The sequence below is a fragment of the Vipera ursinii genome (genome assembly GCF_947247035.1).
Source record: "Vipera ursinii genome assembly, chromosome: 1".
In the NCBI taxonomy this organism is placed as follows: Eukaryota; Metazoa; Chordata; class Lepidosauria; order Squamata; family Viperidae; genus Vipera; species Vipera ursinii.
This window is the reverse complement of record NC_139512.1, coordinates 202,664,517-202,680,301: the sequence shown is the minus strand read 5'-3', so window position 1 is coordinate 202,680,301 and position 15,785 is coordinate 202,664,517. Positions and strand designations below refer to the sequence as shown.

The window sequence follows — 15,785 nt, the reverse complement described above, 5'->3', positions numbered from 1 at the left end:
CTGGGCCTAAATTTGTACAATAACAAATCACATATTCCAGTTGGCCAAACCAAGACATGTTGGTTTCTATATATGTGATCATCCTTTCTTTCCAGCCCCACAGTATAATGTTTGCTCTGATATTGTGTGAAGATAAAATATCCTGGATACTATTAATTAGTGTTCATGTTTATTCTTCTCTGCTCAGCCAACAGGAAAAACAAAAACGAAGCAGAGTAATTACTGTTCTAGAAATCCTAAATATTCAGATGCCTGCTAAAACTATGGTGAGAAATGAAACGCTATCCATATCTGAGCAGAAACTGATACTTTAACTTATTTGACTTATTTTATTAATTTAAATCAATGTCATAAAGCTGATTAATCCTTCTCTATCGAATAAGATTTTATTCTGCCACACAGAGAATTTCCCTTTGAAGGCAAGTTGTGGGACTTCTCATTTTAAACTATATTTATCAAGGTTACAGTTTGCTCTAGATATTAGAAGAAATGGATGGTGTCTGCTCTGAAAGTGGGGCTCAGTTTAAAACAAGATAAACATATAACTTTATTTACACTTTTAATGTATCTTAAGTGAGAATATGTCCCTCTTCTGGGATATTTGAACGTCTCAAATTTTATTTTATGACTGTTTTTCAAAACAAATAACACGATTCTCCCCATTCCCATTTTATTCTCACAGGATTTACCCAAATCAGAAATATTAAAAGCAAGCTGCTGACCCCACTCTTCATCACGTAGGAAATTTGACTGGATGGTCTGCTGAATTTTAGTTTAATACTAATTGTGGGCCAATGTTGTGAATTGAACCTGAAAGTGGTAGACTAGTTTAAAGATGCTGGCTTCAAAAAATTCTTTTTCCCCAGTTTCCCACACCTACCTACCGCCAACTCTTCATTCTTCCCCTAGCAACTTACAACATCTTCTTGAGTCATACGGTCATTGTGCTAACAGTAAGGAGGACAGCTTTTATACTGCATCAGTGATGGCTGGGTGATGCTGCAAGATGTTTTATGTCATTGGTGGGTGAAAAGGCCCAGAGTCTGCATCACTCTGACCATATAAGAGCTGGCCTGTTTCCTAAAACTTTGCAAGGAAAGTGAGGCTGAGAGACACATGACTGACCAGGAAATTCTGAAGCTGAGTGAAAAACAAAACCAGGTTTTCCTGGTTTATGGTTAATAGTCTAAACAGTATATGGCATTAACATCTCTGCACTGAGAGCCTTCAGATTAAGATATACAGGTAGTCCTCGACTTATGACCATAATTGAGCCCAAAATTTCTGTTGTTAAGTGAGACATTTGTTAAGTGAGTTTTGTCCCATTTTACCTTTCTTGACACAGTCGCTAAGTCAATCACTGCAGTTCATAAGTTAGTGAATCCGGCTTCCCCATTGACTTTGCTCATCAGAAGGTTGCAAAAGGGGATCACGTGAGTGTGGGACACAGCAATGGTCATAAATATGAGCCAGTTGCCAAGCAGTTGCCAAGCATCTGACTTTTGATCAGGTGATCATGGGGGATGCTGCAAAGGTGGCAACTGTGAAAATTGGCCGTAAGCCACACTTTCCAGTGCCGTTGTAACTTTGAACGGTCAATAAATGAACTGTTGTAAGTTGAGGACTACCTGTACTGTATGGAAAGAAATTAAGGTCGTGAAAGAATCTCCTTATGGTTCCAAAAGTACCTACCTCATTGAAGAGCAATTCCCTTCTCTGCTGTTTCCTGAGATCCATTTTTTTCACAGCCACTTGCCTTCCCGTGTGCTTCTCTGTGGCGATGCAAACGATACCAGTGGAGCCTTCCCCGATCTTGATAAAGTTGTCCAGGTATTCCCGTGGATCCCCTGGGCTCACCACCAGTTGCAAAGCTGCTCGGAACTGCTCGTGCGAGACCCTTGAGGGTTGTTGATCTGAGGTGGAACCCCAGCTCGGCGGAGGGTAAGAACTTGAAGTGATGCTGGGGGAGCTTGGGTAAGAAGCTGTGGAAGTATAATGTGAGCTCGGCTGCAGAGAAGGCTGGTGGTGAAAGTGAGAGAATTTGTGATAGATAGCTGAGTACTGATAGCCACTACCTGAATAGGTGGCTTTGCACTGACTCTGAGGTAGCTTTGTTGGGCCTCGTGGGTATGTGTCTGATCCAGAAAGGGGTGGACTTACTACTATCTGTGCTCGATCATAATCCAGCTGTGGAAAAAGGCACATCAAAAAGTTAACGTTTGCTCTTTTTAACTTTCCTCTCCAGGTGGGTGGCCATCAGACTGTCTTACTAGTTGCTTAGATGCCTTTGGAAACACATGTTCTAAAGGTATCCTGTTCAATTAGTACACTGTTGCCCCTTTATCAAAGGCTTACTTGTTGTCTTCTCAAGCAGGGCAGAAGACATTGTTCAAGGGTAGGGGAGAAGCAAGTGACACCTCCCCCCCACCAGAACTGGCTTTCAAAGCATGGATCTAAACCTTCCGGTGGCCCAAACTAGGCAGCCTACAAGCAATCGTCTTTTAGGAACAGGGTATCATGACCCACCAATTTGTTACAATGAACCAATGGTTTGATTGAAAAAGATTCCAGGTTCTAAATCCAGTCTTTCTAATCAATGGGATATTGGTTAACAGGAGGAAAATCCCTAGCCTCAGTCTTTGGAGAGCTGCTGACAGAGCAGACAGCTTTGATCTGATTTTCAACAGAGCTGATTCATGTGGAAGTCCTGGCTGGGTTCTCTTTCAAGATGTATAACCTCAGACTCCAGTCAAGTCAAAGAGACTTTCTAACCAGAGCAGAAGATAAATGCTCCTGAGCTAAAGAGGTAGGAGGTGTTTGAGAGCAGACTCAAAGAAGGGAACAAGAGGCAGGATTAAATATCTATGGAGTCATCATCCAGGCAAAACCCTTTTTTTTGGAGGTTGAATGTAATGACACTGTCATGAAATGCTTAGATTTCATTGTATGAAATACATTCTTAGCTTTAAAATAACCTGCGACCCCTTTGTCTCCAGTTCTGCTTGCTGATGAAGCCCTTTTCAGTTCATGTTTCCAAAGTCTAGCAGGAAAATTCAGATTTGGGGTAGCCTTGTAATTCTGTTTACTTCCCCATTCCTGAAGGTGCTACTGACACTAAGTGTCCTTAGCTTCTTGGTGTTCTGCTATGCTATGACACCCATCCCCAGACTTGATAAGTAGCAACAAAGACAGACAGACAGACAGACAGACAGACAGACAGACAGACAGACAGACACATAGCATCACTAATGATCCAAAACATTTTCTGGATGTTTTTGAATTTGGATAATAAATGGCATCACTGGGTTTCAGTAGCCTGGGGGGGATGAGCTCCAGGGGCCTCATGACCTTGGCATGAGGGTAACATGGGTTGCCTACTGGTCTCTTCCACAGATAGTTTTTAGAATACAGGTCCCACCCAACTGCAAGGTATTCTGCAGAGGCGAGGGTGCAGGGTCTGTCAAATGGACTTGACCTGGGTTTCAATTCCCTTTTCTGTAGGCACAATGATGAAAAACATTGCCATAGATCAGGTTGGGGCAACCCAATCAGGGGCCACAGACGGTTCCTCTCCTTCATTTATTTATATAAAAATATGTGCACCACCTATTTCATAGGCTTCAAGGCAGCTTACAGAAAACAACATAGCAATGCCCATGGAAATAAATATGGAGGGTACCCCAAATTAAAAACCAAAGTTAAGGCAGCTCCTGTCATCATTAGTATTGGTACAGCCGCTGAAATACCGTAAGACTGTCAGTGCTTTTGTAAAGGGCGAGCAGTTAAAGAGTATCATATACTTCCAAGGGCAAGATGTTGCAAAGGGTGGAGACAGCACTGAAGAAGTATCAGCAGGCTACTGACTCCTTCACCACTTCTCCACCACCAATTCTCAGCATTCCCTTGTTGAAGAGATGGAAAAAATTTGGACTGGGAGAAAAGATCCTACAAATGTCTGGAAACCCAAGCCCGAATTGAGGGCTTTATAGGCGATGTGAAACAGCACTTTGAATTGAAGCTGGAAGCAAATTGCCAGCCAGGCCAGTGACCACTACTTTGGATAACACTTCCAGATCTTCTACCGCTGGCTGGCAAGTAGGCCACCATATTTTAGAACACTTTTAACTTCAAAGTCAGCCTGGTATAGAACGTCGCGGTGGTCTTTCTGTAAAGTGATGAGGGCATGGATTATGATCTACAGGGCCTCCTGGTCCCAAAAGTTCCACAACTCGTGTACAAAGCTAGGCAAAGGTCTTGGGGCTCTGGCCAATATCTTCTACTATAAAAGCCACAAGTCCAGTACTACCCCATGGATAGGTGGTCATGTAGCTATAGATCAGGTATAGTTTCTTCTCCATTGTTTAAGGCCAATCACTTTCAGCCCACTCACCTCACAAAATTGCTTGGGGAAAAGAGGGAGCATTATACATGCTGTCTTCAGCTGTGCAAAAATAAAGGCAGGCACATCCTGCTATGATACCTTTTTAACACCATGACACACAATATTTGCATATCCTATGTCCTTGGGAAGGACTCGGTAAGTTGGAAAAAATTCCAAATCCAGTTTGAACATCTGGCTGACCATAATAATACAGGTAATACTCAGGTTACAACCATTTGTTCAGTGACTGTTCAAAGTTACAACTCTGTTGAATAAATGGTACTTATGACTGGTCCACTGAGATTTGGCCAATGTAGCTTCCCCACAGTCACTGAACTGCAATCTGGGTGCTTGGTACTTGGCTTGCAATACCTTGCAGTGAGATGCAGTCATGTGATCACAATTTCCAATGTTCCCTGCTAGTTTCACACTACCAAAATCAATGGGGAAGCCAGCAGGAAATCGGAGGTTGCAATCACATAAGGTTCTTAATAATGGCGGTGGATAAAGCGCCAGGCACGGATGGACTGACTGCGGTTTATTACAAAAATCTACAATCGGAGGTGATAAAGCCATTAAGGGAATTGTTTCAGACAATTCAAAGGGGAGGAAGGGTGCCTCCGTCTTGGAGAACTGCTTTTATTTCCCTGCTCCCGAAGGAAGATCAGGATGTTACTCAAGTAAGAAATTACAGACCAATATCACTTTTGAATACGGACTACAAGATATTTGCAAAGGTTTTAGCTAACAGATTGATGAGGTTATTGCAACACATGATTCATGGGGACCAAACTGGGTTTATTAGTGGTAGACAAATGAAAAATAATGTGAGGCATATAGTAGACTTGGTGGAGTTTTTGGAAAGGAACAACCAGATCCCTGCGGCGTTGATCTTTTTAGATGCTGAGAAAGCTTTTGATCAACTGGCTTGGCAATTTTTGATGAAAGTTTTAGATAAAATGAATTTTGGGGATAAATCTTTACAACCAATTAGGGCATTATATCAAAAACAAACTGCCCGAATAATAGTAAATAATAGTTTGACTGAAGTATGCAATATTGAAAAGGGCACAAGACAAGGGTGTCCGTTATCACCTTTATTATTTGTTTTAACATTGGAGATATTATTGATTAAAATACGGAATTTGGAAAAAATTAAGGGTATTCAAATTAGAGATCAGGATTATAGACTGAGGGTGTTTGCAGACGATCTGGTTGTTACGGTGACTCAGGCAGAAAATTCTGTTGTGGACCTGATGGAGATAATAATGCAATATGGGAAGGTTTCTGGATTTAAGGTTAATGTTCAAAAAACTAAAATATTAGCCAAAAATATGACAGCATCGCAAAAGGCCCTTTTAGAAGGGTTAACTGGATTTGAGATTGTTAAAAGGGTTAAATATTTGGGGGTGTATTTGTCACCCTCAAATGCAAAGTTATATAAAAATAATTATGAAAAGCTATGGGGAAAAATTCAAAAAGAAGTGGAGAGTTGGGAAAAATTGCAATTGTCTCTACTGGGAAGAATTGCAGCAGTGAAAATGAATGTCTTGCCTAAATTTCTATTTTTATTTCAAATGATAGCTATTCTTAAAAAAGATTCAAATTTGGAGGAATGGCAACGGGGTATCAATAAATTTGTATGGGCATTAATCCAAAATTACAGACCCATATCACTTCTTAACTCGGACTACAAGATATTTACATCAATTATAGCGGAACGATTGAAACGATTTCTGAATGATTTCATACACGCAGATCAAAATGGTTTTCTCGCTAAGAGACACACTAAGCACAACATTAGAATAATATTAGATACATTGGAGTACTATGAATTACATAGCGAACAACAGATGGCATTACTTTTCTTAGACGCCCAAAAGGCATTTGACAATGTTAAATGGTCTTTTTTGTGCCAACAGCTTAGCTTTATGAATATGGGTGAAAAATTTATAAATATAATTAGGGCAATTTATGACAATCAGGAAGCAAAAATAATTATTAATGGGGAAGCATCTAGCAAGTTTCAAATTCAAAAGGGAACACGGCAAGGCTGCCCCTTATCACCGTTGCTGTTTATATTGACTCTTGAAGTATTAACGAGAACTATAAGAAACGACCCAAAGATAAAAGGATTAACCATTAAAAAGGAAACCTTTAAATTGCAAGCTTTCGCGGACGATCTAGTTTTTATTATGGAGGATCCATGTCAGACGGGACCAAAGCTATTGGAAGAATTATCTAAATATGGTGAGGTTGCCGGACTGCGAATAAATAGAAATAAGACCAAGATGATTGTTAAAAATATGACCAATAAACAAAAAGGTAATCTGGCCGAAATCACGGATATAGAAATAGTCAAGAAAATAAAATATTTAGGGATTAACATTACGGCTAGATGCACTTCACTCAAAAAGGATAATTATGATAGTGTAGTGAATCAAATAAAAGGTGACCTGGAAAGATGGGGAAACCTAAAACTCTCATTATTGGGAAGAATCGCTGTCATTAAGATGAATATTCTGCCTAAAATCCTGTTTCTGTTTCAGAATATCCCAATTCAACTCGACTCTAAATTTTTTCGAAATTTGGATAAATTATCACTAAATTTTATTTGGCAGGGGAAAAAACCAAGAATTAAATTGAAATATTTACAAGACACGAAGGAAAATGGGGGTTTTGGATTGCCAGACTGGGAATTATATTACCACGCCGCGGCCCTGAGCTGGATTAGAGAATGGGTAATCTTGAGAAATAGAAGACTATTAACTTTAGAGGGTCACGATTTGCAATATGGCTGGCATGCTTTCCTATGGACGGAGAAACAAGGTCTTTTCTCGCATTTTCAAAGACACCGGATCAGGCAAGCGCTACTCAATACTTGGAAAAAAATTAGATCTCACAATTACACCAAAATACCGGTCTGGCTATCCACCCTTGAAGCGATAGTTTACCCAAATCTGTTTGATTTGGGTAACATAATCTCATACAAGGATATTCTGAATGAGGAGGGGGAATTGAAACTTAGGAATGAACTAGAATTACAAGGTATAAAACTCGATTGGTGGGCCTACTTACAAATCCAATCGAGATTTAGGAAGGATAAAAATGAATGGGGGATATACACCTCTGAAACAGCATTGGACAAAATATTATTGGGACCGGACTCTAAACAAATAAGGAATTTTTATAAATTACTTTTGGGATATAAGCTGTTTGAAGAGCAAGTGAAAGACCCCATGTTGATCTGGGCTAACAATTTAGGACATAACATCGACCTAGATACTTGGCAAACAATTTGGGATAGGAATAAAAGGATAACACTGGCCTCATCGTATAAAGAAAATTTATTTAAAATGTTTTACCGATGGCATCTTCCCCCAGCCCGCTTAGCAAAAATGTACACAACAGTATCTCCCAAATGTTGGAAGTGTTCTGAAGAGATAGGCACATACTTCCACACGTGGTGGTCTTGCAGTAAAACACAAAAATTTTGGAGAATGATTTGGATTTGGCTGAAAGAAATATTGAAACAAGATCTGGAGTTTAGTCCAGAACTTTTCTTGTTGGGAATCACGAAAGAGAAATATCCTAAAGATGTGCTATACTTAACGATCCATATTATCACAGCAGCTAGAATATCATTTGCGCAAAAATGGAAAAAGAATGAGATCCCAGGACAAAAAGAGGTTATTAGGAAAATTTGGGATTGCGCTGAAATGGACAGATTAACTTTGGAATTAAAGAATAAAGATCAATCAGACTATTATAGAATTTGGAACAAATTGTATCTTTGGATGGATAAAAAGAAAGGTCTCTATTAGGTTTTACAGACTAGCTCACTGTTTTAAATATTGTGGTATTTCACCGATTTGTAATCTAAGTGTATTTAAGTGTATTTTTGATGTACATATATACATGTATATATATATATATTTAAACATTGTAGACAAAAAGGTTTGTCAGCTCGCTGGTACTGTGTCCAATGTTTTTAAATAATAAATTTAATAAAAAATTTAAAAAAAAAAAATAAATTTGTATGGGCAGGGAAAAGGCCACGAGTTAAACTTAAGATTATGCAGGATACGCGTGAAAGAGGTGGTCTTAAAATGCCCAACTTTAAATTATATTATGAAGCTGCTGCGTTGTCAGGGATAAGTGATTGGATTAATTTGACGCAAGGGAGATTATTAAATCTTGAGGGCCACGACTTGTTATTTGGCTGGCATGCATATTTATTGTATGATAAGAAGGTAGATAATGTGTTTATAGTGCATATTTTAAGACAGGCATTGCTGAGAGTTTGGAAAAAGTATAGACATAAGTTAAACTACAAGATACCGTTGTGGACAATTCTGAAACATGCAATAGAAAATATAAATGTTGGCTTCAAACATGATGTGACTACGTACAAGGAGATCTTAAATTTGGAGAGGAACGTGTGGTGTTTGAAGCCGTATAATCTTTTGCGAGATGAGAAGATTGTTCAAACTTGGTTTCAATATGGTCAATTACGGGCCAGGTGGAAAGAAGACCAGAAAATTGGCTTTTCAATGATTGATGAAAATTTGGTAAAGCAAATTAGAAATCAGGGTCCAGCACATATCAAACAGATATATCTTGCATTGATAGAAATTGACTCAGAAACAGAACTTGTTAAGGATTGTATGATAAAGTGGGCTCAGAATATTCAAGAAATTATTACAATGGACACTTGGGAAAAGATCTGGGTGAGGAACATAAAATTTACACAAGCTCAAAACTTAAGAGAAAACTTTTACAAAATGTTTTATAGGTGGCATTTAGATCCTAAAAAGCTTGCAAGTATGTATCCGAACTATCAACCTAAATGTTGGAGATGTGGTGGTGAAGATGCAACGTATTTTCATATATTTATTTATTTATTTATTTATTGGTGGGATTTATATCCCGCCCTATCTCCCGAAGGACTCAGGGCGGCTAACAACAAAACATATAATAAGTACAGAAATCAAGATAAAAATAAAATTGAGAACATCTGTGCATTAAATTAAAATTAGAGAATTTTAAAAATAAATTAAAAATTCTAAATATAAATTAATTAAAATGCCTGTCAGTCCAGGTCAGTCTGGTGGAACAGGAGTGTTTTGAGGCCGCGGCGAAAGGATTGGAGGTTTTGGGCCATCTGAAGCTCAGGGGGGAGCTGATTCCATAGGGCTGGCGCTCCCACAGAGAAGGCTCTCCCCCTGGGGGTCGCCAGCCGACATTGCCTAGCTGACGGTACCCTGAGGAGGCCTTCTCTGTGTGAGCGTACTGGTGGACCTGTAAAAAGGTTAAGGCTTTTTGGATTAAAATCTGGTGGAATATGCAGAAGATATTTAAGCAAAGGATAAAGTTTTGTCCGCAATTGTTCTTATTGGGTATAATCACAGATACTACTGTTGTGGACACTAAGTTGATGTTGAACTTAATTACAGCAGCAAGACTTTTAGTAGGTCAATATTGGAAGAAGGAGGAACTCCCGACTATAGAAGAATGGACTCTAAAAGTTTCTGACCTGGCGGAAATGGCAAAGATTTCAGCTTATTTGAAAGATCATTCGCAACAACGTCATATTATGGAGTGGAAAAAGTGGATTGATTATATCCAGAACAAATATGGGACTAAAAAGTTTCATTTAGCATTTGAATAAGTTTCTTTTCTTTTTTTTATCTGATATTAATATTGCTTGTAGTCATTTCATATGAGCTAGAGTGCGATAGACTTAATAGTTTATTGTTGTTAGCATATGGTTGTTTATGATTGTTTTTTGCTTTTATACCTTGTATTTAGCTCTGGGAAGTTGGGGAGGGGGGAGGGGGGAAGGGGGGGAGGGTTAGGGAGGGTTAGGAAGGGGTGGGCGGAGGGAGGGGGGGAGGGATTGTTAAAGATAAAATGTATTGTAAAACTTTTCAATAAAAAAAAAGGTTCTTAATAATGGCAACTGGGATTGCCAGAATTACCATTGTACATTACATGGTCACATGATGTGATGCTTTATGACTGTATTGCTTAGTGATAGAAATTCTGATCCCAATTATTGTCATGCGAGAACTATCAATAATAATAATAATAATAATAATAATAATAATAATAATAATAATAATAATAATAGATCTTTGGGAAGGACCTTTATAGGTGATAGAACTGCCAAGTCCAGTCTAAACATCTGGGTGACTATGCGATGAACCATAATAATGCTACAATAAGCAGAAACTTTCAAGCATATTTTGTATGCTTTAAAGGACTGAGAGGTATCTGGCTGGTCACTTTTAGCAAGTGAATTCTAGATTAGAAAAGAATTGTCTGATCCAGCTGGGCTACTCTTACAGCTGTCACAGTTGGAGCAGAGCAGCAGTTGCCATGCCTGAGGCAGCCTGAAGACCAATTAAGACAAGGTTCTATGCAATGTATACCTCTAATATATATATACCCTGTTTTCTTCCATGTCTGGTCACAGGGACGTCAGTTTCTTGCTAAGGGGACAGGAGAGAGGATTTTGTGTTATCTCTCTTGATTGGCTGTGATCTGAGGTAACCAAACAATTCAGTAGTGGAGGTGGTTGTTCTCCCAACTGTTTGTCTGCTTGCTTTTGCACGGTGGGTACCTAGGTCTTACAGCAAAGCTATCCATATGCAATGCCACAAAGGGTTTTGTTTATCTGCTGACTTGATGCTGATCAGGGTTGAGAGGGAGTGATTTCCCGAAGGTCATCCAGCTGGCTTCTCTGTGTGGGAAGACTGGAACTTCTCTTTCTCTGCTTCCGGTCCAGGACCTTAGCCACTGCACCATACCGGCTTTCTTAGCCAACCAGTTCAAACAAAAATCCACCCTTGTCAGAAATAATTATCCTTAGCCAAAGGATAATTGACTTCTAAACCTTGAGTTCTCTTGAATTTCCATCATCCTTGGTTTAATTTTGGAAGAGGGGAGGAGATTAAGAAGAATTATGGGGAAAGAAAACCCTAACAGGATCGTGTAGAATGCCCACAGAACACAAAACAGAACAAGTTATCTTTCTTTAAAAAAAATCCACTCTCCCAGCTATTAGTATACTAGTGTGCAGGAACGTGCACCTGCCTTTTCATGTCAGAACCGATTCCTGGCGACTGCCTGTTTTAGTCCTACAATCTGCTAATATTTATAGCAATATTTAATTAAGCATTGGTGACAAAACCAAAACCACAGTGCACTGGGATCCGGCTTCAGTAGCATTCAGAGAATTGAACCAATACATGAAAGAGAGCCCTACCAATGGATCATACTCCTAATGGTGTTAGAAAAACTCAGATTCTGTGCTGTCACTCAATGCTAGTTGTTTGCAGAGAAAAGCTAGGGTGTAGTATTAGCTACTATGGAAGGAGAATGGTGGACCACATGGCTCTTTGGTGAAATGCAGCAAGACTGTACAAAGGATCCAGTGGAGAATGAATTGCATTTTTTCTTCTTCTTAGCTTTTTTGGATCATCTGCACATGGATCCGTTGGTTGTGACAGGAGTTAACTGACCACCTTGTCATCTGAGCCTGATGTCATGGACTAAAAAAGAACAACTGTCCCAAACTCAATCAGATGGTGGGGGTAGAATTCACAGTTTCCTAGCTTCTAGCCTGAAGCCTTAATCACTGGACCAGGGGTAGGCAACCTTGGCTCTTTTATGACTCGTGGACTTCAACTCCCAGAATTCCTGAGCCAGCATGGCTCAGCATGGAAACCTCTCCCTTTCCCCTCAGCATGGTTGGCTCAGGAATTCTGGGAGTTGAAGTCCACGAGTCATAAAAGAGCCGAGGTTGCCTACCCCTGCACTAGACCAAACTGGCTCTCAAAACTGAATCTGCAGTACTTCACTGAAATCTGTGCAATACAATATGTTCTTTCAATTTGAATATTAATTAATTATATTAAAGAATTTCTCAACTCTAGGAAAGCATGAATTACATTTTTCAACAACGGATTTACAGCTTCATAAATGTTATCTAGTGTCACAAATACACTTTCTTATGGATCTGCGTATTTGCCTTTATGGGTAGTCCTCGACTGACGACCACAATTGAGCCCAAAATTTCTGTTGCTAAGTGAAACATTGGTTAAGTGCATAAACGTTTATTTACGATGCCTTTTTGATCCCATATTTCATCACCATCACTGAAAAGTAAGCAATGTCAGTTTGTTTGCATCATTCTGCTCTGGGTTGGAGAGAAATGCTTGGAATCAGCAAAGAAAATCAGAATTAGGGACTCCAGCGAGACACAAGTATCTGCCTGAAAGAATACAAAGGGAAGAAATGGAAGTAATATCTGAATAACGTTAGGAAATACGTGAAAAATATGTGGAGAAGTTTATTCTGGGGAGCGATGGCAAGAGGAAAAAAAAAGGAAAAGCTTACACTTAAATTGGACAGTATAAAGAGAGAGAGAGAGAGAGAGAGAGAGAGAGAGAGAGAGAGAGAGAGAGAGAGAGAGAGAGAGAGAGAGAGCAAACAAGAGACGAGCTTCAAATGTTTTATAGATGGCATTTAGATCCTAAAAAGCTGGCAAGTATGTACCCGAATTATCAGCCCAAATGTTGGAGGTGCGGTGATGAAGATGCAACATATTTTCATATATGGTGGACTTGTAAAAAGGTTAAGGCTTTTTGGATAAAAATTTGGTGGAACATGCAGAAGATCTTTAAGCAAAAGATAAAGTTTTGTCCGCAATTCTTTTTGTTGGGTATAACTACAGAAGCTACTGTTGTGGACACTAAGTTGATGTTGAATTTAATTACAGCAGCAAGACTTCTAATAGGTCAGTATTGGAAGAAGGAGGAATTGCCGACTATAGAGGAATGGACTTTAAAGGTTTCTGACCTGGCAGAAATGGCAAAGATCTCGGCTTATTTGAAAGATCACTCGCAAAAACGCTATATTATGGAGTGGAAAAAATGGATTGAATATATCCAGAAGAAATATGGGACTAAAAAGTTTCACTTAGCATTTGAATGAATCTTCCTTTTTTTTTCTTTTTCTTTCTTTTTATATGTAATATTAATATTGTTTGTAGTTATCTTATATGAGCTAGAGGGCGATAGATTTAAGAGTTTATTGTTGTTAGCATATGGATGTTTATGATTGTTTTCTGTTTTTATACCTTGTACTTAGCTCTGGGAAGTCCGGGGGGGGGGGGAGAGGGGGTAGGGGTAGGGAGGGATAGGTAGGGGAGGGGGAGGGGGGGATTGTTAAAGATAAAATGTATTTTAAAACTTTTCAATAAAAAAAAATAAAAAAAAGAGACGAGCTTCAAGTGAGAAAGAAAAACTACTTATGAGTATAATAAAAAGTAAAAACACAAGGCTTTTCGCCCTGCAGCTACCAGGGTTAGGGTTAGCTTCGAGAGATGAAGGATTCAGGAGTATTGTTTGGCCACTTGGCCAAGGCGAAGTAAGGGAGAGCATCAGCAATGAGGGAAATTGCACAATAGATCTGACTGGAGAAGATCCTACAAAGAGTCAGGAGCAGACGGGTACAGAAGTTCCAACCAGAAGGGATTAAGCTATCCAGGGAAAGAATGAAATGGCTACGTGGGACTTTTGCAGAGACTGCTGTGGACATTTTTTTGCAAGGAAGGAGAAGAGAGGTGGATTGTTTACATATGTTCTGCTCTTCTGGAATGTTCTGCGCAGTACTTTTAAGGGGATTGTTGCGGGCAAATTGCTATCTGGGCAGGTCTGTCTGCGGAGCATAAGTCAATTAACTCATGGAGTTCAACAACTTGTCTTTTCTTCTACCTGCCTGATACTGTCTGTATATCTGGACTGGTGTTGTTTTCCTAAGGCAAGTGGTAAAGTTGTTTTTGCTTGTTTAGAACCAGGGCTTAAATATTTTTTTTTCTTAGTGGATGACTAGGAGGGAGTCTTATGCTGTTTATAGCAGACCCCACCTCGGCCCCAGAGATCTGGCAATAGGTTTTGTTTAAAGTGAAAGTCATCGGAATGAGAGGTTTCTGCTTGGAAGATCTCTGAGAGAGCCCTTTATCAAACCTTTGCAGTTGCTGGCTTAAATACAGTAGGAGCTACATTTATTTACAGACGGGTTTTAAAAAATCTTTAATTGGTCAATAATATTACTAGTCTTAATGTTAGTCTAGTAATAATACCTTAATATCACTTGATAAACATACAGTAGATTGCCATGAAAGTTGGACCATAAGAAAGGCCAGTCCTAGAGGAGATCAACCCTGACTGCTCTTTAGAAGGCCAGATCATGAAGTTGAAACTCAAATACTTTGGCCACCTAATGAGAAGGAAGGACTCACTGGAGAAGAGCTTAATGCTGGGAAAGATTGAGGGCAAGAGAAGAAGGGGACGACAGAGAATGAGGTGGCTGGATGGAGTCACTGAAGCAGCAGGCGTGAGCCTAAATGGACTCCAGAAGATGGTAGAGGACAGGAAGGCCTAGAGGAACGTTGTCCATGGGGATGGAAATATCTGCAAAAAAAATTACAATATGGGAATAGAAAGTAGAAGCTCACCATCTCCAGTTCTTACACAGCAGCATTATTTTAGAAAGACATAAAATAAGATGCTGCCATTTCCTAAATGATCTTCTAAAGCGATTATCCAGTTAACTTTAAATTTCCCAAATTGATTATTTCTAATCTACATCAGAACCAGTCCTGGGAGAAAAAAAGTATGAGTCATACTCTTCAAAGCAAGCATCAGAGCAATATTTACACAGTTTTTAATCCAATTTGCTTCTGAACTTTCAGAATTCAGTAAACAGCAGTCTTTACGTCTCTCTCCCCCCCTTTTTTAAAAGTCTTGTCTCATTTTTTATTCGCTAATACTTGACATTCTCAAATATGTACCTATGTAGATGAATGATTCAAAAAAAGAAAGCAGGGGAAAAAAAGAATAATAAGCCTTTTCTGAAAAGAGTAATTTTCAGCACTGTGCTGAAGCAAGCAAGCTCATAATAACTCCACTGTGGGTGGGAGTTTAGAAACAGACTCATGATGTAGCACAATTACAAATAATTATAGCAGTGAATCTATTTAATCAATCAATTTCAGTGGTAAAGCACGGGGCAGGGGTGGACAAAGCAGAAGCTCCATTCAGCGTTGAGTTACTAGTTTCACTGCTGGCTGCCAGCCAGAAGTCCTCTGATCCATGTTAGTTAAATGCACATTAATCTGAATTTGGCAGTGTAATCAAGGACCCAACTGAACTGTGAAATTGAATTCTGCAGTGGAACTTCATTTGACCATTTTATGCTAAGGCTGTAGGGAGGAGCGATGGGGGAAGCCTGCTGCAGCATCAATTTATCTCCGTAGGTTGCTGCACCGTGAGGGAACAACCGACTTCTATCCAGCACAGGAAGAGAGATGCACAGCAAGAATCAGATCTGTTTA

At 39.3% G+C, this 15,785-nt stretch overlaps 1 protein-coding gene across 1 annotated transcript in view; it reads right to left on the bottom strand.

Annotated features, from left to right (window-relative positions):
- The window catches only part of PAK5 (p21 (RAC1) activated kinase 5), a gene marked incomplete at its 5' end in the record, with an annotated part of 93,237 nt that overhangs the window by 14,720 nt on the left and 62,732 nt on the right, over positions 1–15,785 (bottom strand). Inside the window, one exon of the mRNA XM_083348198.1 lies at positions 1,693–2,187. Within this exon, the coding sequence (XP_083204324.1) occupies positions 1,693–2,187 (495 nt within the window). The remainder of the gene's footprint in view (positions 1–1,692; positions 2,188–15,785) is intronic.